Genomic DNA, 25,297 nt, shown 5'->3' with positions numbered 1-25,297 from the left:
GAACATTTCCTCATACCATATACAAAAATAAACTTGAAATGGATTAAGCCTAAATATAAGACCTGAAACCATATAACTCCTTTAAGAGAACATAGGCAGAACACACTTTGACATAAATCGTAGCAATGTATTTTTGGATCTGTCTCCTAAGGCAAAAGAAATAAAAGCAAAAATAAACAAATGATTGACCTAGTTAAACTTCAAAGCTTTTATACAGCAAAGGAAACCACTGACAATACGAAAAGACAGCCTACTGAATGGGAGAAAATATTTGCAAATGATGTGACCGATAAGAGGTTAACATCCAAAATATAAAAAACAGCTCATACACCTCAGTATCAAAAAAAAAAATTCAAAAGATAAAAATAGGCAAAAGACCTGAATAGATATTTTTCCAAAGAAGACACAGAGATGGCTAACAGGCACATAAAAAGATGCTCAATATCGCTATTTATAGCAAAATGCAAATCCAAACAATGAGATAACATCTCACACCTGTCAGAATAGTCATCATCAAAAAGTCTACAAAAAACAAACGTTGGTGATGATGTGGAGAAAAGGGAACCCTTGTACACTGTTGGTGGGAATGTAATTTGGTGCAGTCATTATGGAAAATGGTATGGAGGTTCCTCAAAAAACCAAAAATAGCACTACCATCTGATCCAGCAATCCTACTTCTGGGTATATATATATGGAAAAAAATGAAACAGTAATTTGAAAAGATACGTGCACCCCAATGTTCATAGCAGCACTATTTATAATAGCCAAGATATGGAAGCAATCCAGATGTCCAACAACAGACAAAAGGATAGAGAATATGTGGTATATACACATACAATGGAATATTCCTCAGCCATAAAAAAGAATGAAATTCTGCCATTTGCAGCTACATGGATGGACACAGAGAATATTATGCTTAGTGAAGTAAGTCAGAGAAAGACAAATACTGTATGTTATTTATATGTGAAATCTAAAAAAACCAAAACTAGTGAATACAACAAAAAAAAAAGACTTAGATACAAAAAATAGACTAGTGAATACCAGTAGGGAGAGAGAAGAAGGGAGGGACAAATTAGGAGTAGGGGATTAAGAGACAGAGACTACTATATATAAAATAGATAAGTAACAAGGGTATATTGTACAGCACAGGGAATTATTTTGTAATAACTTTTAATGGAGCATAATCTATAAAAAAAATACAAAATCATTATGCTATATAACTAAAACTTACATAATAGTGTAAATCAATTAGACTCCAATCAAAACAAAAAAAAGAATCATGGTTACTACTGTTACTAAGTTTAAGTGAACTGTATCTCACTGGCTCTCATTTAAACAGCACACCTTCTGATACAGAGATCATCCTCAACAATACAGCTGCAATAAATTCAATAATATAATGAAGTCTCATAGGATTTTGAAAATCATCTCTTTCACGGTAGGCTAATGGCCAAAAGGCACAGCTCAGTGAAATAAAAACAGTTCCACAGGGAGCTATAACAATGCCCTAGATACGCAGTTCTCTGATGGTACAGCTTAATCCAAAAGATTAAAAACCAGAGTATCAGAAAGAATGTATAGACCATATATCATTCAGGCAATCCTCCCTGGACATTATTTTCTACACCCGACTTTTGGGTTATACTCTCCAAATACCTGGAGTATTAACTTCTCGGTTAGCGCTACTTCTTCCGTTACTGATTAAAGGCGGTCTAGGCATTTGCTCCTCTAGTGTCTAATTCTTTCACCCCGACACCCTCCATAATAATCTCATTCACTCTCAAGGCCTCATGTGCTGATTCACTCACTCATCCATTTAGCGTGTCTACTGAGCAACTGACATGTGCCAAGTCCTGCAGTGGGCATTTGGAATACATCAGTGAACAAAAAGATCTGTGGTCTACATAAGATCTGTGGTCTGCTTACCCTCTAGTCAGCGAGGGAGGTTCAGTAAACACAATAAGCAAATTAAATGGTTATGTTAGAATGTGATATGTGCTACACAAAGAGAAGAGAGGGAATTAAGGGATATTATGAGTGCCCAGAGTGGGTCAAGGAGGGAGGGCTGCAACTTTAAGTAAGGTGGCCAAGGTGGGCTTCAGTAGGGTGACATGTGAGGAAAGATGTGAAGGAGGTCAGGGAGTTTGCCATACGGACAAGTGGGAGGAGAGCATAACAGGCAAAGGAAGGGTCAGTGCAAAGGCCCTGAGGTGGAAGCACAAGTGCACGGCCTGTTCAAGGAACAGAAAGTGTAGCTGCAGTGCAGAAGCCAAAGGGAAGCAGGGGACCAAGACTGAGAGGTGAAGGGGCCCGGGGCCCCACTGTGTTGGGCTCCTGCACTCAGCCAGATGGAGGAGTCGCTGGAAGGGCTTTAGCACAGGAAGGACGTGAACTGACTTCCATGTTAAAAGTCTCACTCTGGCTGCTATGTGAATACGGACTGTAGGATACAATCAGGAAGGCTACTGCAGTAAAGCCAGGGAGAAAAAATGGTGGCCTTGACTGGGAATAGCAGTGAGAATGGTGAGAATCAAATTCTGGATGTATTCTCAAAGAGAGCTAACAGGATTCCTCAACTGACTAACTATGGAGTATGAGAGAGGGAGAGAGGTCAAAGAGTTATCAGAGGTGTTTTGTCTGAACAAATACAAAGATGGAGTTGGCATCAACAGAGATGGAGAAGTTAGAGGTGGAACAGGTTTAGGGGAGGGGAGGCAGATTAGGACATCAGCTCAGGTCCTGCTGAGCTTGAGGTGTCACGTGAAAACGGCAAGGAGGGAGAGAGACCTAGAGTTCCACGCTGCAGAGGGAGGTCTGGGAGTCATCAGCATAGGTCATGGAGAGCCCCAAGGGTGGACAGAACCACTAAGGAAAAGGACCAGGACTGGACCCTGGTGGCATGCCGACTCTGAGAGATCATGAAGCAAGAGGATCCAGGCAAGAAGACTGAAAGAATGGCCAGTGACGTAGGAGAAAATTGAGAGTGTAACCCCTGAAGCCAGGTGAAGAATGCCTATCACACAGGAGGTCAGAGGCTACTGATCGTTCACAAGTAGTTTAAGCCTAAGAACTGACTAATGGATTGAGCAACAAGAACAGTCTCAGTGAGGTGCTGGGGGCAAAGCTTATTGGGGTGGATACATGAGAGATGGGAAGTGAGAGACTGGAGACAGACTGCAGAACTGTTTCCAGTTCTTCTACAAAGAAAAGGAAAGAAATAGGACAGCAGCTGGTACAAGTGAGAATGAGTCACATCTCTTGTTTCAATATAAAAGAAATAAAAATACACATATACAAAGATATATGATTTGGAGAAAGGGTGGGAATTGCTGGAATTGGTAGTAAAAGGTCTGCGGATGTTCTCTTCATCCACAATTCAATTTCCTGTGACCCTGGAAACAAGGTCATCAGCTGAGAGGAGCTCCTGACAGTCTGAACAGAGGAGGGGACGATATAATGCAGTCACCTCAGAGAGGAGGAAGAATGGACCACAGGTATAGAATGACTGCCTGGCAGCATGGAGGGCCCACCGAGTAAAGGGCAGAGAGACCAGTTAACCTGTTGGTGTGCTTTTCAACACAGCCTGTTCAGCTGGACAGGTGAAGGCATGCAGCAGGTGGGAACCTGCAATGAACCAGGATTCTAGTTTTGTCAGGTGAGTATGATGAAGCAAGAGAGGGACTACTGGATTGACCATGGAATTTAAGGTGGGTAAGGAGGTGAAGGGGGATGAGAGGATGAATAAACTGGAGGCCTAGTGGGATGGAAGGACTTCTGGGTAGGAATGAGAAAGGATATGCTAGAGATGGAGTGATTCCCAAACATACGTCTTCAACGTGCTTGTATCATGAGCTCTACAACCGCAGATACCCAGAAGCGTGCCAGACATCCATAAGCGGGTACCCGGCAGGCACCTGAGACCAGCAGGACTGAGCTCAATACACCGCGTCCCCCAAACCTCCCACCTATTCCCCTTTCCTTTCCCCACTCATCTGTGCCTCAGCCAGAAAGCCGGGACACTCTCTTGCCTCTTCCTTCCCACGACCCTCCACCAGCTCCCACAGTCCCATCCTCATACCCAACTGGTCCCCAAAACCTATGGGTTCAACCACCTCATTTTCCCTCTGCAATACATCTACTCACCTCATCTCAGTTCCACTACAGCTCGTTTACTTGTTCAGGCTCCCACGCCTCACTAATACACAGTTTCCGAACGTTCACTCTTCTAATCCATTTTCCACCAAGTCACCAGGGTGGCTTTCAGATCTGATCGTGTCTTTCTTATTTAAATCCTTAGATGGCTTCTCACTGCCTTTAAAATAAAGGTCAGTCTCCTGGGATGTCACAGATGTTCCTGTAAGACCTGCCCCTCCTCCCACAATGTCCCCCACGGCCCAGTTCAGGTTGAAGTGCCTTGTATGACGTCCTAAATCATCTCATCTATATCTACGTATGATAGCATTTCTCTTATTATATTTTAACTGTTTATTATTTATTAGTTGCTGCCACCAGATTGTATGTTATTTAGAAGGCTGGATGCCTGTCATATTTGAATTTGAGACCCCCACTGCCAAGAAGGACAATAAATTAAAAAACTACATTAATGGTGGGATAATGCTAGAAGATTTTAACCTAATAATAAGATTGAAGCTGAAGGGTGTTCATCCCTGCCTGCTTACTGCTACCCAAAGACACATACCTATAGTGGAAGTGCTTGTGATACAATGGCCTGGTTTCTGTAGACACTGTAAATGCTTAGACAAAACAAAAAATCAGCTGCTTTTTAGAGTTAGAAATATGCAGAAAAGAGATTCTTTAGCATTTAAGAAACATTTCTGGTCTGGCAAAGAGGGAAAAGTTGGCCATCACTACATGTCATTCAAAAAAATAATTACTAGCGAAAAAAATGTGACAATGAATATATGTGTGTTCATGTAAAACTGAAAAATAGTGCTCTACACTGGAATTTGACACAACAATTGTAAAATGACTATAACTCAATAAAAAAATGTTAAAAAAAATTACTAAATTGACACAACATTGTATGCTTCAATGAAAAAAAGAACAAAAATTTACTGAGTAGCTATGGGAGAGGTCCTATGCTAGGCACTGAGTGGACAGTGGTTAGCAAAGCAGGGTCCCTAACCTAACGGTGTATATAGTTTAATAATATCAATTGCTATTTATTAAAATATATATTGTGTCCCAGGCATTGTGCTAAGCACTTCGCATATTTTATCTCACTTAATTTTTACAACACTTAAGAGATAGTACCATTATTATTATTATTTTAGAAATAAGGAAAATGAGGCTTAGAAATTTTAAGTAACTTCCAAAGGGCACAGCCAAGATAACCGGCCAATCTGGTATACCTGATTCCAAAGCCTTTAACTACTAAATCACTGATCTTCCTACTGTCAAAATACTATTAAGTGACATGATATCACTTCATTATCAGGATATCACCCTCTCTCATCCCTCACTATTACGTATCTTAAAAGATGCCCTGTCCTAAGAAGACAACACAATCTGAACTTCTATCAAGCTATGTATGCCACTGTCAGAAAGTGTGAGGAATCCACTGTATGGTTTTATTTTAAGACTGGCCTGCTCTCCCTTGACGGCTGCATTTTTTTTAATGTTCAGGAAAAGGCGGGGGTTGGGGGAGGAGCTGGCTGGCATTAGCTCTTGGAAAGACAAGGAAAACTTTCAATCAGGAAAAAGCTGAAAGCTTAACAAGGAATTATTAATAACCATTAAAACAGTTTATCATGTTTTGTTTTTTAAGCAGGAGGAAAGGAGAGGGGAAAAAAAGAGTCAGGAGAACAAAGCTGAAGGAATAGAGGGACCATAAGATCTGATTTCAAACAACTTTCTTTTACCTCTTAGAGAGAAAGATTCACGGGCTTCTAGGCTGACAGAATAAAACTATAATATTTCTCCATGTTTTCATGTTTTGACTAAGAAAGGAAAAAAAAAATTCTGGCCCAACTACAGGAAGCAGGAGTGAGCAGACAGTTCCCTGTCCATGGAAACATAACCTGGCCACTGAGACCAACCTGAGGTGGAGGACGAGCTTCCAGCAGCAGTGGCAAGAAGTGTTATCAGTACAAATAAGGAACAGCAAAAAGCACTAAGATCGTGAGGTTGAGCATCAGGAAATCTGAGATCTAGCTTTGTCTCAGCTCTATTTCTAACTTGCTGCTGACCTTGAACAAGCCACATAACCTCTCCGGAATCACACAGTTGAAGGCTTACATCCTTTCCATTTCCCATCCCTCATATCACACCCGGTTCGCCATCCCTATCCTCTTATTTTTAGAAATCTATTTTACTACATATTTTATGTGAGTTACACATTCTCGGTTCTTAACACATTCTTTAGTCCCTCAACCACCATGGGACAGATTGCCTAAAAACCAAAATAGTCCTGGTAATATGGCATATTTTTATATTAAAAAATACACAGCATAATATTAAAAATGTTAAGCCCATCACCTCAAAACTCTAATACATTTTTGGTTTTGCATATTACTTGCCAGTTTTCTCCAAACGATGCTGCTAATTTACTTTTTAACTCAACAGCAAATAAAAACTACTTTTTAGTAATATTTAGTCCACAGTTCATTGCCATCTACAAAGCAGTGGAAAAAATTTCTCACCTCTGACCTGGAGGTACTGACTTACCTACAAGAAGCCTTCTGAGTAGAATAAATGAATTCACATTTTCCATGGATGCAGTAACCATTGAGGTTTTCCGGGCAAGGCATGTGGTTTCCAATATAAACATCTTCCCTTTGATCACTAGCATCTTAAAAGAACATAAACCAGGTCAATAAATAGTGAAAAGCAAATTGAAAAATAGGGACTTTTCAAAGGTTCTAAGACAACAAATAAATTCACCCCTTGCTGGGTAATGTGGAAAGGAAATTTATTTCAGATAGGAGGCTGAATAATAATTAAAGTCTCATTATGCCACAAACACAGCAGGTAGAAAGTTTAGATTCAAAGCATTTAAAAATATTTGCAAGATGTGACCACTGTGAGCTACTGCTGTTTAAAACAATCTGCCAAAAAAAAAAAAAAAACCCAAAACTAAACAAAACATCTTTGCTAAAAAAGTAACTGCTATTTCTAGAAGAAAGCTCACCTCTGTGAAAAAGAGATGGTGTACACAGCACTGGCTTCAGAGAATTAACTTACTTGAACCATTCACCTTGAGGCTATGAAACTGAGGCCAAAAACACTGGAATGGCAGAGGACGAGTAGGCATTCTGAAGTTTTAGGGTAAAAGGTTTCTTTTGGAATGAAAACTATCAAGTGTATTCTCTTTTTTCCCCAAATGAAAATAGTTTCGCTGTTTCTTTTATATGTAGTTTTTCTTAGTATAAGTTACTATAAAAATAAATTCAAATAATAGAACAAATAAAAAACAAATTTAAAATCACCTTAGTTCCCTCTATCCAAAGAGAACCATTGTAAACGTTGATGAACATCTGTTTGGACTTAAGTATACTGATTTGAACTGAACTGTGCTGAACTGAAGAAAATAGAAAGGTGGTGAGGAATTTCATTACGAGAAATGGGAAGAGAATCAGGATGGAAAACTAGAAAAAGGCAGCAAAGATGAAGGCAGGGGGACCCAGTCTGCAAAATCAATGATACTCATTCATCCATTCTCTATCCCTATGGCTCACTTTCTCTTGTGTATTTATACACGCACATACTCATTCACATACCTACACATTCTAGAATGGATTTTTTCCACTTTTTTTCTGGCATGTACCTAGCACATTAATCCTCAGCTCTGTGGACCCAGAGCTCCCCAATGTTTACAGGCCTGTTCACGTGTAGGAAAAATCTCCAGGCTTCCCACTGTTTCTTACAGTTCCAGCTTACAGATTCTGTGCATTATTAGCCGTGTGACCTTGAGCATACCACCCTCTTTATGCCTGAGATTTCGCAACTGTAAAGGCAGGATCAGAAGAGGACTACACTTCCTGCAGTTTTGAGAGGACTATGTGAGATAATCAATGCATGTACAAGACCACTAAACCAACCATCTCTCTAGGTAGCACATCATGCAACAGGAAAGGCTTATCTCCCCAAAATACAAATAAAGGTGTTAATATGACCTGAGGAATGTCAATGGAAACAAATTAAGAAGGAAAGAAGTAAGACGCTACGTGTATATACACACATACACATACGGGAAGGGGGAAAGCAAAGGAGAGCTGTGAATAGAGGTGCCAAGTGTAAAAAAGCTGATAACTAAAAATGCAGATTTTTCTGGAGATGAAAATTTACATATAAAAGGAAAAACTTTTAATGATTATTAAGCTCAAGATAGGATAACTTCAGCAGAGAATCGTATCATCCCTAACAAGACCAAACTTACGCCACTTTACCTCAAATTTCATGTATTTACATCAGATTAGTTTATGCCTAGAAAGAGAACTGAACTAGAAAAAAGCCAGCATGTAAATTCTCAATTTTAAGGGTATATCTGCTGTTTTGTAACCTTAGTCAAATCATTTCCTCTAAGAGTTGAATGAGATCAGCAAAGTCTAACAGAAGCATAACTTGAGACATGTACATAATTTATTTTCTAGTTGCCATATTTTTAAAAAATAAAACAGGTAAATTAATTTTAATCATATATTTTATTTAACCTAATATATCAAATAAATATTTCAACATACAGTAAATATACAAATTGTGATATTCTACATTCTTTTTTCTTAAACAGGTCTTCAAAATCTGGTGAGCACTTTACATTCACAGCACAGCTCAAGTCCGACTAGCCACACTTCTAACACTCAACAGCCATGTGTGGCTAGTAGCTACCATACTGGACAGCACAGAATAGATGACTGACTGACTTCTTTACCATTTATTCATCACCTTCCATATGCCAGGCACTCTGCTACGTGCCGGGGATAGAAGAACAATTAAGATATATCCTGTCCCTCAAAGGACTGATAAGGTCTCCTCCAGCTCCCACACTATAGCTGTGCTGTATCAAAAGAAACCAGCCCTCCGCGAGGCTGCTGTAACCTGAGCATCTACCCCTGGACGACAATACCCGGGAGACTGTCTCACAGCGATTTCGGTTTTTTAAATCAGTCTCTACTACAGGACAGTGAGCTCCCTGAGAATCTAGATGTTTGTATTATTCATTTGTGTATAACTCCTGACACCTAGAACATAGTACTTTTCTTGCTCTGGTTTCAAACCAGAAAAGCTAGTCTAACTTCACGATCTAGCCATTAAGTGACCTGAGGAATCCAACTGCCTCCCACAGGACTTATCACCCTGCAGCTTCTCAGAACGTGGTATTTTTGTGGTGTGATACACTATGAAGTATATAATAATATGACTATAGAGACTGAGGTTATGCACCAACCTATAAAAATAAAATCCTATAAAGTGTGTAACAAAAGGGCCATATAGGTCTACAGAGGCTGCGGAAATGTACTAATCTGCCAGAAGGAAGTCCTAGAAACAGCAGGAAACTTCAAGAATAATGCAGAGCTGAAAGCGGTAAAAGAACTCAGCTGCATGATAGCAAGAAGAGAAAGTTAACTAAATTAACACCGGGTTTTGAGAAATTAATAGACAAAGTATGGCACCAACAGCATTTGCTGAATGAAAGGATGCGATTTGAAGCTCTAACAAAGCAAAGCGTTATGAGACATGGACCTGTCTATGAAGACTTTGAAGTCTGTGTCTGTCAGAGTCCAAATTCAGCATCCTGCTCAAGGCCAACACTATTCACTCCGTTATACTTACCTACTATTTCTGTGTACAGCCGTATGCTTGGCTGAGTTAAAGAAGGTATAAAGAAAAAGCGTACACAGTCCCTGCCCTTAAGAAGCTTATAATCAGTTTAGGGAAACACACATAAAAAGTTGAACAACACAAGGGAAGGGGTCCCACAGGATGGTTTACAATAAAATAAAATACAATAAAAGAAGGTTTTATAATACTAGATGCTATGGACATTCAAGTTCAAAGAGAACTCATTTTAGGCAAAATAATCCAGGGAAGGATTCACAGAAAGGGTCGGATTCAAGTTAGGTCTCAAAGCACTGACAGATTTAGACAGAGGAATGGTAGAAACCAAAAGGCAGGTATAACGCACAGAGCATTCTCAAGAACAAGAAGTAAATGGACCTAGCAAGAGCTGTCCATTCAGACTGAGGAAAAGTTTAAGTCAAAAGTTGGAAAAATAATCTGAAATCAGATGATGGAAAAATTTGAACCTCAAGTTAGGAACATTTTCTTAATTACATGGAGAAGAAGGACACTGAACTCCTCCAATTTGGAGAGGAACACAATGAAAGCCATATTTTACACAAAAAACTGGGAGAGGTTACCTAGGGCTGCTGGTTAGAAGGGAATGGGGGAGTGATTGCTAATGAGTGGGAGGTTTCTTTTGAGGGTAATGAAAGTGATCTAAAATTAGATTATGATGTGATGCTTGAACAACTCGGTAAATATACTACGAAAAACCCAAAACACTGAACTGCACATTTTAAACAGGTGAACTTAAATGGTATATAAATGATATCTCAAAAAGCTGTTAAAAATTAATTAGAAGATAAAGGGGCAGAGGAACTGGGACGACCAGGTGACCAATTAGGAGATTACGACATAATCTAAATCTGTGGCACTGAAAAGCTTGGGTTCAGCAGCAGGAATAAGATATTAGAGACACAGAAAAAATAAATACAGCTTGAAGATGCTTTGGAAAGTAAATGAGCTCAAAAACTCACATCTGAAAGGGTCCTTGGAGGCCATTTAGTATGATGAAGAAATTTCTTTAGTTATAACCCTGAGAAACTGTTTCTACTTGAACATTTCCAGAGATAAGGAACTCAACATTAAATACAGCTAATTTCAGTATTATCAGATTTTCCTTATGTTGAGAGAAACCTCTCTTTCTTTACCTTTCAGTGGACTTTCCCGTGTCTATTCACCACCTAAACCTACTGCCCACCAATTTTTTTCCTGAGGTCAAACTTCCCAAGTTCCATCCTTTATACAGTTTGCAACAACCAATCTACTAACATTCAAGCACTTAGTACAATGGAACGGTTCTCTTTACTGACGATTCTCTTAATACAGAGTTCTGTTAAACAACTTTCCTTCAAAGAAGATAAACAAATGGTCAATAAACACATGAAAAAATGCTCAACATCACTAATCATTGGGGAAATGCAAATCAAAACTACAAGATAGCATCTTACACCCACCAGGATGACTACTACTCCAAAACCAGAGATAACAAGTACTGGCAAGGAGGTGGAGAAATTATAACCCTTGTGCCCTGCTGGTGAGAGTGTATATAACAGTACAGCCACTCGGCAAAACAATACAATGCTTCTTCAAAAAATTAAAAACAGAATTACCATATGATCCAACAATTCCACTTCTGGATATATACCCCAAAGAACTGAAAGCAGGGTCTTGAAGAGATAGCTATATACCCATATTCATGGTAGCATTATTCACAACAGCTAAAACGTGGAAGCAACCCAAGTATCCCATCAATGCATGAATGGATAAACAAGATTTGGTATATATGCACAATGTAATATATTCAGCCTTAAAAAGGAAGGAAATTCTGACATTTGCTATAACACAGATGAACCTTGAGGACATTATGTTTACTGAAATAATCCAGTCCCAAAAAGCCAAACACTGTTATGATTTCTACTTGTATGAGGTGCTTAGTCAAAGTCATAGAAACAAAAAGAAGAACGGTGGTTGCAAGGGCTGAGGGGGTGGGGAGGTGACGAGTTACTGTTTACCGGACATAGTTCCAGTTTCCTAAGATGAAAAGAGGTCTAGGGATGGATGGTGGTGATGGCTGTTGTGCAACATCCTGAATTTATTTAATACCACTGAACTGTACACTTAAAAGTTGGTTAAGATGGTTAAGTGTTGTTATATAAACTTCACCACAATAAAAAAAAACTGCAACAGAAATGGGGTCTAAATGTGAGCCTAATGACAGGAAGTTCAGTAGAGAGAATGAGTCCAAATTTAGAGCTCCAGACCCTCAAAAGGTATTTATTAAGCACCTACCATGTTCCAGGCACTATGGTAGTTTCTGGAGTTTCAGGCAAGGGCAGTACCAACAAAATCCCCACCAGGCAGTTGAATATATGAAACGAACGCTTAGAGAAAGATTAAAGGTAGAGGACGTGGGTTTGCCAAGGTGACAGCTGAGAGCAGATTAAATATTCTGGAGGAAATAAACGCAGGCAAACAAGAGGGCAGAACAGAATTCTGGAACAGCTGTGATTCAAAAGAAAGAGCAGCAGGGCTTAGAGTCAGAAAGTCTGAATTCTGGTCGTTGCTCTCTCATTCTACATGAGCCACAAACTCTCACAGTTTCAGCCTCTCCAGCTGCAAAATGAGGATAACACACTTGTGATGAGGATAAAGTCCATAAAAGCACCCGGCACACAGTAGGGCGCTTGATTAAGAACTGTGGGATGTACAGCCTACTGGTGTCACTCAGGAGCCATATTAAACATGCTGTAGACAGGCAGACTCACCCAGGGCGAGAACTTTTAGCACAGCCAGGCTACCAACAATGAAATTAGAAAACAAAAATATTGACGATCACCATAATAACCTCGCTAAGGAATTCAGTGATACGGCCTTGAATACTCAAAGTAATCCTAGGCAGTAGATATTACTACCCCCACTTTATAGATGTGATCATTAAGGCTCAGAGGAAATAGGCCTTTCAGTGTGGACTGAGTCTGACTTCAGGAGCTCAAGCTCTTAACTGTCGCACTATTATTTCACCAAGCTACCCTGGGAGATGGGTAGGGAACGCACAAAAGCAGAATGTCCAAGCACCTGCTGTCTGGGCCAAGAAAATTAGATAACTTCAAAAAGGCAAGATTAAAAAGGCTTTTAAAATGTAATAAAGCACGGTTTCAGAAACCATGGCAGAGATGTAACCTCGCACAGCAAGAACTGGGCACAGAATGGTTCTGTCTAAACAATGCCCTCAGGCAAGTGGTGACAGGCTCCATGAATAACAGCTGCAAGCGCTAGTCTCTGGAACAATGTGTGTGTGTGTGTGTGCGCGTAATATAAAAAGTATGCCTGGTCACCCAGTGGCTCCTTCCACCCACAGTAGCATTCAGAAACAAATTTGCCACCAGCAGCAGTGTTTTCAAATACAAAGGAGAGTATGGTTCTAAGCGATGATGTTGTAAGAAAACCCAGCTCCAGATGGCTTATCTGCAAAGGCATGTAAACTGGCTAGCTGCCCTGGTCCATCCATGTATCACCCAAATAAAGCATCAGGAGTTGCTATTAACAACCAAGACATGCACATAGACGGTGCTGCTGAGGCCACAACTACATCAGCACTGCACTGAAAACTCTAGGGCTATAAATTCCTATGGTTAAGAAATTCAATATACTCTTTCTTGCTTCTACCCTGACCCCAAGCTTCGTCACTAACACATCCTTCCCTAACCCCTTCCCTCAGATCCCATCAGAGAATTATCCACCTAAGTATAAACTCCCTTTCAGCTCTCCCATACGTCTAAATCCCACCTTTTTCCTCATCAACCCGAATTCTTTCTTTCCTAGTCTTTTAATCCTGCCCAATGAAACACCTTTTCTAATGTGAATAAACCCATCCACCTCCTCTGCTATTCCCTTAGGAAGTACTCCTTTCATCTCCCTGATACACCAGAATCACATCACTCCCACACATCCCCTTTCCTTCCACCTTCTTCTGCTGCTCTCACCACCTGTCACCTCCAGATCAGCATCCCACGACCTTCCTCTCTGAGGGGTCTGTGCCATCCACCCACACAGCCTTCTAACCTGCCTCATCATGACTCTCTATCACGCTCCACCACACACACTCTCAGCCTTTCTTCACTGGTTCTAGCAAATGGCTCAGTCTTACCTTTTAAAGAGAGAAATTTATCAAGACCATTTTTAAAAGGGCGTATCAACAACCTATATTTAAATATATAAACAACAGCCACCAAGTAATGGAAACAACAATATTGATATCTCGGGGTCTCTGGTGTCCCTGATCAGCATGAGTAGAGACTACTGAGAGAATGAAGTCAAAGGTGGGGTGAGGGCTGGGTTAAGGTGAAGATCAGGAATGAAGCGGGAATGCCTTGGTAATAAAAAAGTGTTATGGTTAGATTTCAGGATGTATGAAAATATCTTTGGATAAAAATGGCCACATTAAAATGTCATTTGCCACAAAGCAACTTCCAGGATAGATGGAAATGTTTTGGATCATGATAAGGTGTAGTGCAGATGGGCTCTATCTATTTGTCAAGACTGACAGCTAACATTTGTGCATTTCAGTGTGTGTAAATCACACCTCAAAAAAACACCTGTATAATAAGAATAACGATAATCCAGTGGGTAGAGGTATACAGACAAAACAAGAAGGACAGGATGCCGTTAACTGTTGAAAGTGATTGGATACATGAGGGTTCATTATAATATCCTGTTTATGTATGTTTGAAATTTTCTATAATCAAGCTTTTAAAATGTGCCATGCCCAGCTTCCCACACACCTCATGCTCAGCCATCACATCCTTCATAACGTCAACCTCTGCACCAAAGCTCCTAACACTGCAATTTCAATATTTACCACAGATTTTCCAACAGCCCAAGAGAAGCACTAACTCAGCGCCTGTGCTGGACATTCAAATGCTCCATTTCAGGAGCACTCTTGTCCAAGAGTTCAGCCTGAAAAGACTCCTTCCTGAGCATTATCTTCCAATTTTTCTTGCTGATGCTGTGTCCCTGCTTTTCACTTTGTAGCCTCCATCCCTAGATCCTACTTACCTAGTCCTGCTTGTGTACTGGGGACCTGAAAATTTACTAAGGGCTTCCTACAAATGCTTGTGAGAACAAAAAGACAAAAGCAAATGGGGTGAATGTAAAAAATAGTTACCTTTTGATCTCTATTCCTTACTGTTCCTTACTATTAGAACATCTGTTGACTCTTTCACTATCTGTGTCACTTTTTTTTTAGATTCCACATGTAAGTGATATCATATATTTGTCTTTGATTTTTTTTAGTGGACGTACTAGGGATTGAACCCAGGATCTCGTACATGCCAGGCACACACTCTACCACTGAGCTATTACCTACACTCAACACTTTCATAATCTGGATTTTATTGTCATAACTACAGAAACTCCTTGGTCCAAGATTACCAATGATCCCCTTGCCTTCAAATTCAATGCTCATTCTCTAACACCTTTATGCAGCATTTTAAAGTACTAGCTAACCTTTCCCTTTTGACTGCTGTGCTACTGTACTCTTCCTGGTTTTTTCCTCTGGATCTTCTTTCCACTTCATCTTATGTTGGGCCTCCTCTCCTTTGCAAGTAACAGTCCTGTTCAATGGAACTTTCTGCAACTCATGATCCATTCTATATCTGTGCTGTCCAACATGGTAGCCACAGGTCACATGTGGCTACTGAATACCTGAAATAGGGCTAGTTATTACTGAGAAACAAACTTTTAATTATATTTCATTTAAGTTAATGTAAATTTAAATAGCCACATGTGGCCAGTGGCTACGGTACTAGACAATGCAGCCCTATAATCTCTCTCTCTCATTCTCATGACTTCAGTTATCACCTCTATATTCAAGGACTGAGCAAAGTGACCTGGGTGAGTACCACGAGTAACTCAAACTTCAAAATAAAATTAATCACCTCCACCATCATCTCTTCCCTTCCCTTCCCCATAAACACCTTTCCCCTCCCAACATCCTCAGTTCTGTAAATAATTCATCATCCAAGTCATCTGAGTTTGAATTGTCTATTCCTCATATCTAAGCAGGAGTCTATTACCTTTGAGTTACTTAACTGATCTCCCTGTCTCCAGTCCAATGCACATAAAAGCACAATTCCTGCCAGGTATCACATGCATTCAACTGGTTAACTTCGTGGCCCTGCCTTTTTCAAATATATAATGATTCCCCACTGCCCACCAGTGAAGTTTAAATTCTCTAGGACAACACAGCCATCAGGTCAGTACACAGACTGGCCCCAAGCTACCTTTCAAGCTACCTACCTTCTACCTCTTAAGCCTCCTACTCTCCAGCCAAAAAAGGATTCTTTACCATTCTCAGTACATTCTATCATAATGTTTGTATCCACACCTCTCTGCATGTTCTTCCATGCTCTTTAAATACCCTTCTGACCTCTGTTTAAATCCTAACCATCCTTCAAGGTTCAGCTCAAATTCCACCTCTTCCGTGAGTTCCTCGGGTCTTCACTAACCCCCACCAAACAGTAATCTCTTCTTTTCTGAGTTCTCAATGCACTTTTTAACCACACTACATTTATGACAATAACCAATTTTTGCTTTGTTAGAAGTAGGTTTATATTCATTTCTCATTGTATCACAAGCCCTTCAAAGATGGATGTCATGTCTTTGATATCTTTCTACCAATAGTGTCTGATAAAATGACCAGTACAAATAGGCACTTAATAATTATATCTACTGATTATGATAATTTCACTTGAGTTACTCATGTGTAAAGAATGTTCAGTTATCTCAAAAGTGGCTAAGGCCACTAAATTATCCCTGTAATTTTTTCAAAAGCAGACAGATATTTTATGTATATGCAATTCCCCAAATTGCCTTAAGTAAGAGCTTCAAACTACTAAAAAATATCCTTCCTATTCTGGTCATGTACTATCAGTATAAAGACTAAAACTGGCACTGATCTATTATGTCTCCTATGGGAATACAGAGATTGTCTATTTTAAATACAGCTCCTTGGATCAACATAGCAAACTGGTATTTCAGGGGCTCATAGGATATAACTGATTCAAGTTTAATATGATTCAAGTGACAGAAATAAATTATTCGATGGTAATAACAACTATCATTTATTCAGCACTTATGAGTATTTCAGATACTATTGTAAATACTTTTATATTATCTCATTTAATTTTTATGCCACTCTATGTGATCAGTACTGTTATTCTCATTTTACATATTTAGAAATCAGGCATAAATGATAGCTCATGCATCTAAGAAAAACTGTCCATTAGTATAACCAAACGAACGGTCAGAAGATGCATGTGCAGAAAAGCAATTACCCAGAAGCCCTGGTCTAGGACTCCCAGACTAAGACCCGCTTCGGTTCACTAGGTATAACCTCACTGAGCCTCAATGTTCCCACTGGTCCTTACTCCTCATAGTTGTAAGAATCAAATGAAATAACAGATATGAAAATGAGAGGTAAAAGAGCACTGGACTTGAGGGTAAGGGATCTAGAATCTAATCTCCACCCTGACCTTTACTACATGTAAGACTTTGTACAGATAAATCCTACAGCTTCTTTGAGCCACATCCACTCTATTGACAAGTGTGAATCGCCTACGTATGTGCCAGACATTCTGCTAAGTGTTAGGAATACGAAAGTGAATGTGATGGATACAATCTCCTGTCCTCGCAGAACTCATAGCCTAGAGGGAAATACAGATAGGTAAGACAGACAATTATACTTTGAGTAGGTTAAGTGTCTGGATAGAGGAGTATGTAAGACACACCCCTAATCTAGATTTAAGGGTCCAGGGACACTTCCCAAAAGAAAATGACTTCTAAGCTGAGACTGGAAGGATGAGTTTTAGGCAAAGAAGAGTTCCAAGCAGAGAGAACAAAGTTCAAAGACACATGCACAGGGGGCAAGTGTTAACAGTAGATGCTAGAGAAGTAAAGAGGATTAAGAGCAAATATAAGAGACCTTTCTGTATAATTTCTTTCAATTGCATTTGAATTACAATTATCTCAATAAAAATTTCAATTAAAAAATTCATGAGAGTACTGTGTAAACTGAGATGCACATTAACTATTTCAGTTGGTATTATTACTAATAATCAATTGCATAATGTATATTGCTACAGAGAGCAAAGCTGGAAAGGTCGTTACAATGGAAATAAAACTATTGAGGTGAGCTAGTAACCATATTTCAATACTTGACCAAAGTTTGGGAAACCGTGATTCAGTACCTTTCACATCTGGTCGATACTGCAGTCCATCATCTTTCTTTCCCAACAGACTAGTGTCATCTGTGTCTGTAAGAGAAAATAGTTTTCATATTAAGAGACATATGAGGGGGGAGGGTATAGCTCAATGGTACAGCATGTGCTTAGCATGCATGAGGTTCTGGATTCAATCCCCAGTACCTCCATTTAAATAAATAAATAAAAACCTAATTACCTCCCCTCAAAAACAACAAAAAAAGAGACATATGATGTTTAACTCACACCATGAAACTACTTAATATTCCAAATGTCCTTACCAACTCTTTTTCCACTTATCCTGCTCCCATTTTCCACCATTCTCTTCATCTATGCTGCCACTTCTATCTCAGGCCTCAAGGCATCCCAGATATATATGCACTTTGCATGATGAACAGTCTGATTTCATTCAGACTCAGCTCAAATATCATCTTCTTAAAAAGCCTTCCCAGTGCAAACTGGAATAACACATACCCTGAAGAGAAAGGATTAGCCCTTTCTCCAAGAGACAATGGTCTCAAGATTTATCTTCTCCCACCACTGTTTCCCTGGAAATACACCAGATTAAGATAAATGTGGACTCTCAATTGTGTTATCCGACAAAATTTACTAAAACAATGACCCCCGACTGGTGAATTGTATTAGGACTGGGACGACTGTACATAAACCATAAAACACCTGTTGGGAAGCACGAGCTTCAGCTTCCCAGCACACAGGGAGGGGTGGGGAAGGTACAGTTAGGTGTAAATGGGAATCAAGATAAAACTTAAGGACTCCAAAGGATTCTAAGTTGGCATGATTTCAATTAACAAAATCCTCAAGCTTGACCCACTGTTCTGAATTTGACATTCCAGGTAGTACCATTCAACCACGCACCAGTTCCTCAGAAAAGATACTTTTTTTTTTTTTGGCACGGAGTAATTAGGTTTCTTTCTTTTTGAGGAGGTACTGGGGATTGACCCAGGACCTTGCGCATGGTAAGCCTTCGCTCTACCACTTGAGCTATACCCTCCCCCCAGAAAAGATATTCTTTCTCTAAGCTACCTTTTCAACATTAGCCTCTAAATGACACTCCATGAAAGAAAACAAACCACATTACTTCTTCAAGATCAAAGCTAAGTGGACTGTCCACCTACAAGAGGTCCCTATGAGCAAACAGTTTCTTTTTACCATTACACACTAACTCCCACCTAAAAATCTTCTGACAAGCTTCTTGGGCAGCCTTTGGTAGCTTAGACCACAGATACTGCCATCAGTTGTTCAGTATTTCACAAATAGCTTGTTATCAGTATAAAACACCAAACTCTGGTTTACAACTTTTTTCCCTTAGCTCAGATAAAGACACATCCTTTAACTAAGTCCAAAACAGGAGAGGGGGTTAGAAGGAATGGGGTTAGGCCTAGTAAACAGGAAAGATGCACAATCCTAGTCCATGAAAATGTATCTGGCCCTTGTTTGTGACTATGAAATGATACATTATCCAGGCTCTTTGTGTATTACTAGGAAAAAAGGTTGAAAACCTCTCCTTTAGTGACTCAGTATTTCTATTAGGGTTAGAAACAAAAATTCATTTTTAGTTGGTATCACGGCTTCTAAATTATGACAAAAAGCAAGAAGGGGAAAAAGAATTTTAAGCTGATGGTAGTAACTTTTCCTTACATTCCTTAACTCCATGCCAAAATCTCTAACAGTACATTACATGTAGGGGCATAAACTACAGAGAATGTGAAAAGTAAATTATTATACTCTAGAAAAAAAGATGAAGAAATACATGGCAATACTTACAGTTTTACTGTAATTAAAATAAGTTGACCAATTCTTAAATAACTATAATCATTACAAATTTGAGATACCCTTTAAGAACTATAAATATATCTATAGATCAACTTACTAATTAAATAAACAACAAAGAAACACCATTTGTATCTTGAGATAATGAAAATAAATGAAAAAAAGCTAAATTAGTAACAGAAGAAATTCTAAAATATATGAAAAGAATATGAAGATGACTGTGTGTGTGTGTGTGTATACATATATATGTGCATGACTGGGACATTATGTATGCTGTGTATGAGAAGTTGACATATTGTAACTGACTATACTTCAATAAGAAAATAAAATAAACATTGCATACCCATAAAAAATAAAAATTAAAAAATATAAATAGTAATGAAAAAATACAGCATCAAAGATTCCTCATTTTACATATCTGAAACACCACCAAAATGTACAAATAAGACTAAAAACATGTGATATTAAAGACAGGTCTCTAGATAAGTAGAATGAATGTTACCTGTGCAATGACCAAGATGCCTTATATCAATTTGTTCTTGTTTTATACAAGATGCCTCTCGAACAAAACAGGGATTGTTATAGGAACTCCCATCAGAAGCACACACAGGATTAAAACTGTATCCACTGCAATCTATATTACATACACACCTGGCGAAAAAAACCAAAAATTACCAATATTTTACAACAAAACTATTTCACAATGCCGCAACAGCAAAAAAGAGCAATTTTTGCTTGTTTTTACTCTTTAACTTTTTAACTGAAGTATAACTGATTTACAATATTATATTAGTTGCAGGTTTAGAACATAGTGATTCAATATTTTTATAGACTATACTCCACTTAAAGTTATTACAAAATGGCTATCTTCCCTATGCTGTACAATAAATCCTTATAACTTCTTTATCTTATACACAGTAGTCTGTAAGCAATTCTTTCTTTTTTGCGTGCTTTCTGTAACAGAAGTCAATATGCTGCTTTAACTCACTGATAAAAACTTAAGCAAAGTGAATGTTCGGCTAACAATTTCTTTTTCAAGTGAAAATTTAGAGATAATTTCAACCAGATATTATTAACCCACTGGTTTCTCTAGAATTTTCATATCTGGAGACAACAATCAAGAGATGTCAAACGTCAACAATACGAATTAAAAGGCAACATGGTAGAGAAAGCACACAGAACTATGAGTCAAAAGTCATGAATCTAAATCCTAGCCCAACTAATAATTAGATTTGTGTCCATATTCTCCAAGTCTGAGTTTAATGATCTGTAAAACAGAGATGATAATATACCTAACCTTACCAAATAATTAGGAAGATTAAAAACATAATACATATGAAACATGCCAGACAGAAGCCCCTCAAAAGTGTTTCCTAGAGCACATCCACCTGGATATCTGAAGTCCACTGAACACTGAGAATGCATTACAGAGAAGGTCAAGGAAGTTCAACACATGGCCACTCCTCTCAAGGAAAGTAAAATCTAATTGGGAACATAAAAATAAAAAACATAGACTCTCCTGTTTCCAACAACATGGTGGACTCAGAACTTGTACTAATCCTCCCACTGAAAACAACAACAACAAAAATACTGGATAAAATATTTTAAAACATTCTCAAATGTATTTGTAAGTTGTCAAGAAAGCAAGGGATATTCAGAACAAAAGTTAAATGAAGACAGGAATAAAGAAAGGTCGATTACATTTACTGAAGCTGATTTTCACCTTAAAGGCATTTGCTAAATTAGGTAATAAATTCAATTCTCAACTTTCTGGCTTTGCAGGCCTCTGGGAAAAGAAGGCAAAGAATACTGATCTACCTAAGGTGGGAAGTCTGAAGACCCTGAAAAAAGCATGAGAGTAAAGTAGAAATGAGTTGCCATATTCCAAGGGGACTGTTTAAAGGAGAAAAAAAAAATCTGTCCTGAGCCATGGCAATGAAGAGTGGGAAGAAAAACATCTCCCCTGAGAATTCAAAACCACAAGCCAGCCCTCACATGGGTAATTACAACTTAAAACACTATTTGGGTGTTCAGAAAAACCTCAAGTCCTTAATTTATTTTAAGAGTCAAGGAGTAGAAGGGGCCCTAGGCAACTAACAAAAGTAAATGCAACCCTCTCTGGAGAAACCCAACTTGATCATCCTAGACCTCAAACATTTCCCAAGATACAATTCTAAGAAAAACAAGCAATCACATACACGCTCGCTCACTCCCAGACCCACAACAGACAAGGAAATACAACACTATGGGCAGAGCAAACCAAGTGAAAAAGGACCAAAGAGAACTTCTAATAAATAAAGAATGTATTACTAGAAATAAAAAATTTAACAGGAAGATTTAGATAAACTAAAAGTGAATTCATGAACTGGAATACAAGTCAGAAAAAATCACCCAGACCACAGTAGAGTCAAAAAGACAGAATATACAAAAAAAAAAAAAAAAAAAAATTAAGAGATATGGAAGACAGAGTCACAAGATTTAATAAAAAAATCTGACTGGAGTTTCAGAAGGAGTTAAAAGAATAAGGTAAGGGCAATTTCTCAATCTTAAAACTAAAAAAAGATACCAATCTAAATATGCAAGAAGCCTAATAATTTCTAAAGAGGATTATTAAAAAGGAATCTGGACAGCGAAATACATCACAGTGCAATTTTTGTAACAACAACAAAAAATATTTTAAAAGCAGCCAGAAAGAAGAGAAAGATTACCTCCAAAGAAGCAAGAAGAGAGACAGGTGTCTTCAAAAGCAATACTGAAGCTGAATTGTTTATTTATAGCCAAAGACAGTGAAATAATACCTGCAATGTGCTGAGATAAAATAGTATTCTGTATAAAAAGAAATATCTTTCATGAGCAGGTGTGAAACAGAAGTAATTAGGAAGAACTAAAAATTTGGAGAGTTTGTCAACTGCTAGCTGTCAGTAAAGGAAATTATAAAGGCAGTAGAAAAAGTGATCCTATAAGGAAGATCTGAGATGCAAACACAAATGAAGAACAAAAGTATACATACGTAAGTAACAGTAACAAACTACTGACAACAATGCTGTGTGCTGCTAAGTTTATTTAACACAGTAAATTAAAATATTATAATGATAGCATACAAATCAGGAAGAACTGAAATTAGTGTTCTAAGAAGAACAGAGATATTAATGAACTTTAGACTGTGATAAGTTGAACACGCATGTTAAAATTCCTAAGGCTACCACCAAAAGGAGCATCCATAACACTGAAACTAACACAGGAAAAAAAAATCCAAAAGAACGCAAGAAAGGAAGAAGAAGCCAAGGAAAGGCAAGACAAAAGTACAAAATAAGATTAACAAAAATCAAAATATATCAGTAATTATAATATATTTAAGTGAATTAAATTTTCTAGTTAAAAAACAGAGTTAGGCTGGATAAAATACAAAAGCCAGCTATATGCTGCTTATAAGGTCCATGTTAACCTTATGGTTAATGACATAGGTAGTTGACAGGGCCTGGGGGAGAGGGAGCGGGGAGTCACTGTTTAATAGGTACAGTTTCAGCTTCATAAGATTAAAAGAGTTTTGGAGGTGGATGGTGGTGGTGGTAGCACAACATTATGAAACTATTTAATACCACTGAACAGTACACTTAAAAATCGTTAAAATGGTTAATTCTATTATGTGTATTTTATCAAAATAAAAGAATAGGGAGAGATACACTGTACCTGGAATAGAAGAAACCTAGTACGGCTACATATCTGTATATATCAGACATAAGAGGCTTCGGGGCAAAATAGATTATGAGAAAGAAAGAAGGTTCCTTATAATAAAAACTTTTACTCACCAGCAAGATATAATAATTCTAAATATTTTTAAATAGTCTCAAAATTTATAAAGCAAAAATTGATAAAAACCACAATGAGAAACAGCAAAGTCCACCATAGTAGATTTTAACATGCGTCTCTCTATAACTCCTGTATCAAGCAGATAAAATATCAATAAAACTGAAATATCTACAGATGAAAAAACATGAAGCTGGGATTTGCTTCAAAATATTTCCCCTAAAAAAAGGTGGAGGGAAGAAAAGACAAAACAAAGTTGAAATTTTTTTTTTACACTAACTAAAACTGAGTGATGGGTATACGGGGAGGGGCCCTCTTTTGTTCCTTCTCATTTTCTGTATGTTTAAAGATTTCCTTAATTCCTGGTGAATTAAAGACCTAAATGTGAAAAGCAAACTACAAAACACTTAGAAGATCAAATATAAGGCTAACAAATGTAACACTGAAATAAAGAAAATCTCACAAAGAGCATACAAAAGACAATCTACAAACCAAAAAATAACTACAGTCTATGTAACCAACAAATAATCAGTAATCCGAATACACACAAAAATTAATTTGAAAAGATGGAAGCAGATAAGAATATATGTGAAAAGCTATTCAACCTGTTCGATAATCAAGAAAACATAAACTTAAACCAGAAGGAGACACCACCACATTCACTAAATAGACAAAAATTAAGAGAACAATACCAAGTGTCGGTAAAGATGAGGAGCCTAGGGAACTCTTATCCTCTGCTGGAGTGAGAACTTACTGGTATAACCACTTTGGAAAACTGGCATTATTACCAGGAAAAGCTGGACTTGCACATGCCCATTAATTTCACTACTGAGTAAAGCCCTTGAAAATCTCTTACACATGCACACCAAAAGACATGCTAAGAATGTTCACAGAGCATTATTCATGCGATCGAAAGAATCCAAATGTCCATCAGTCGTAAAACGGCCTGTAAAAGGATGTGTCAGGCAACTGAATTCCATATGCAGCTATGTGCATTAACATGAAAGAATCTCAAAAACATAATGCTGAGCAAAAGAAGGTACATACAGTGTGATTCCACTTAAACAAAACTCAAAATCAATCAAAAGCCAAATAATACATTATTAAGACATGTATCATGTGATAAAACTATTATAAAGAAAGGCAAAGGAATGATTTCCACAAAATGCAGTAGAGTGGGTGGATCAAAGAAAAATGCGGTTGGGAAGGGTCACGGTGGGCAGCTTGAAAGCATTGACAATACCCGATTTCTTGGCTTGGAGTCATAGTTTGTTTCATTTTTGTGCATTAAACCAAACGTGTTAACTTTTCACAAACTTTTGAATGTATGCTCTACTTCATAATTTAAATTAAGGCACCAGGAAAACATTTAAAATTCATAAGAATATTTACTAACAAGTCAAAAATGGCTTTTACATTTTTAAAGGGGTAGGAGGGGGAGGAAAAAACAAGAATGTGTGACAAGGATCATATGTGGCTCTCCAAGTGCAAAATATCTACCATCTGACCCTTTATAGAAAAACTTTGCCAACTCAAGGTTTAAGGGATAAAAGTGGGCAAAACTGGGGTGGCAGTAAAATAGAAATGGTGGCTAATAGAAGAGAGTATCATAGAACAGTTTCAGGAATGAGACAAGC

At 38.1% G+C, this 25,297-nt stretch overlaps 1 protein-coding gene across 1 annotated transcript in view; it reads right to left on the bottom strand.

The window, feature by feature from the left end:
• TMEFF1 (transmembrane protein with EGF like and two follistatin like domains 1) overlaps nucleotides 1–25,297 on the bottom strand; it is a 71,948-nt gene that overhangs the window by 6,108 nt on the left and 40,543 nt on the right. Inside the window, exons 6-8 of the mRNA XM_031677139.2 lie at nucleotides 20,356–20,504; nucleotides 18,051–18,116; nucleotides 6,688–6,811 (exon numbers count right to left, since the gene is read on the bottom strand). Of these exons, the coding sequence (XP_031532999.2) occupies nucleotides 6,688–6,811; nucleotides 18,051–18,116; nucleotides 20,356–20,504 (339 nt within the window). The remainder of the gene's footprint in view (nucleotides 1–6,687; nucleotides 6,812–18,050; nucleotides 18,117–20,355; nucleotides 20,505–25,297) is intronic.

This window comes from Vicugna pacos, chromosome 4, assembly GCF_048564905.1.
Source record: "Vicugna pacos chromosome 4, VicPac4, whole genome shotgun sequence".
In the NCBI taxonomy this organism is placed as follows: domain Eukaryota; kingdom Metazoa; phylum Chordata; class Mammalia; order Artiodactyla; family Camelidae; genus Vicugna; species Vicugna pacos.
The sequence above is the reverse complement of the archived record's forward strand: the minus strand, read 5'-3'. Positions and strand labels throughout refer to the sequence as shown.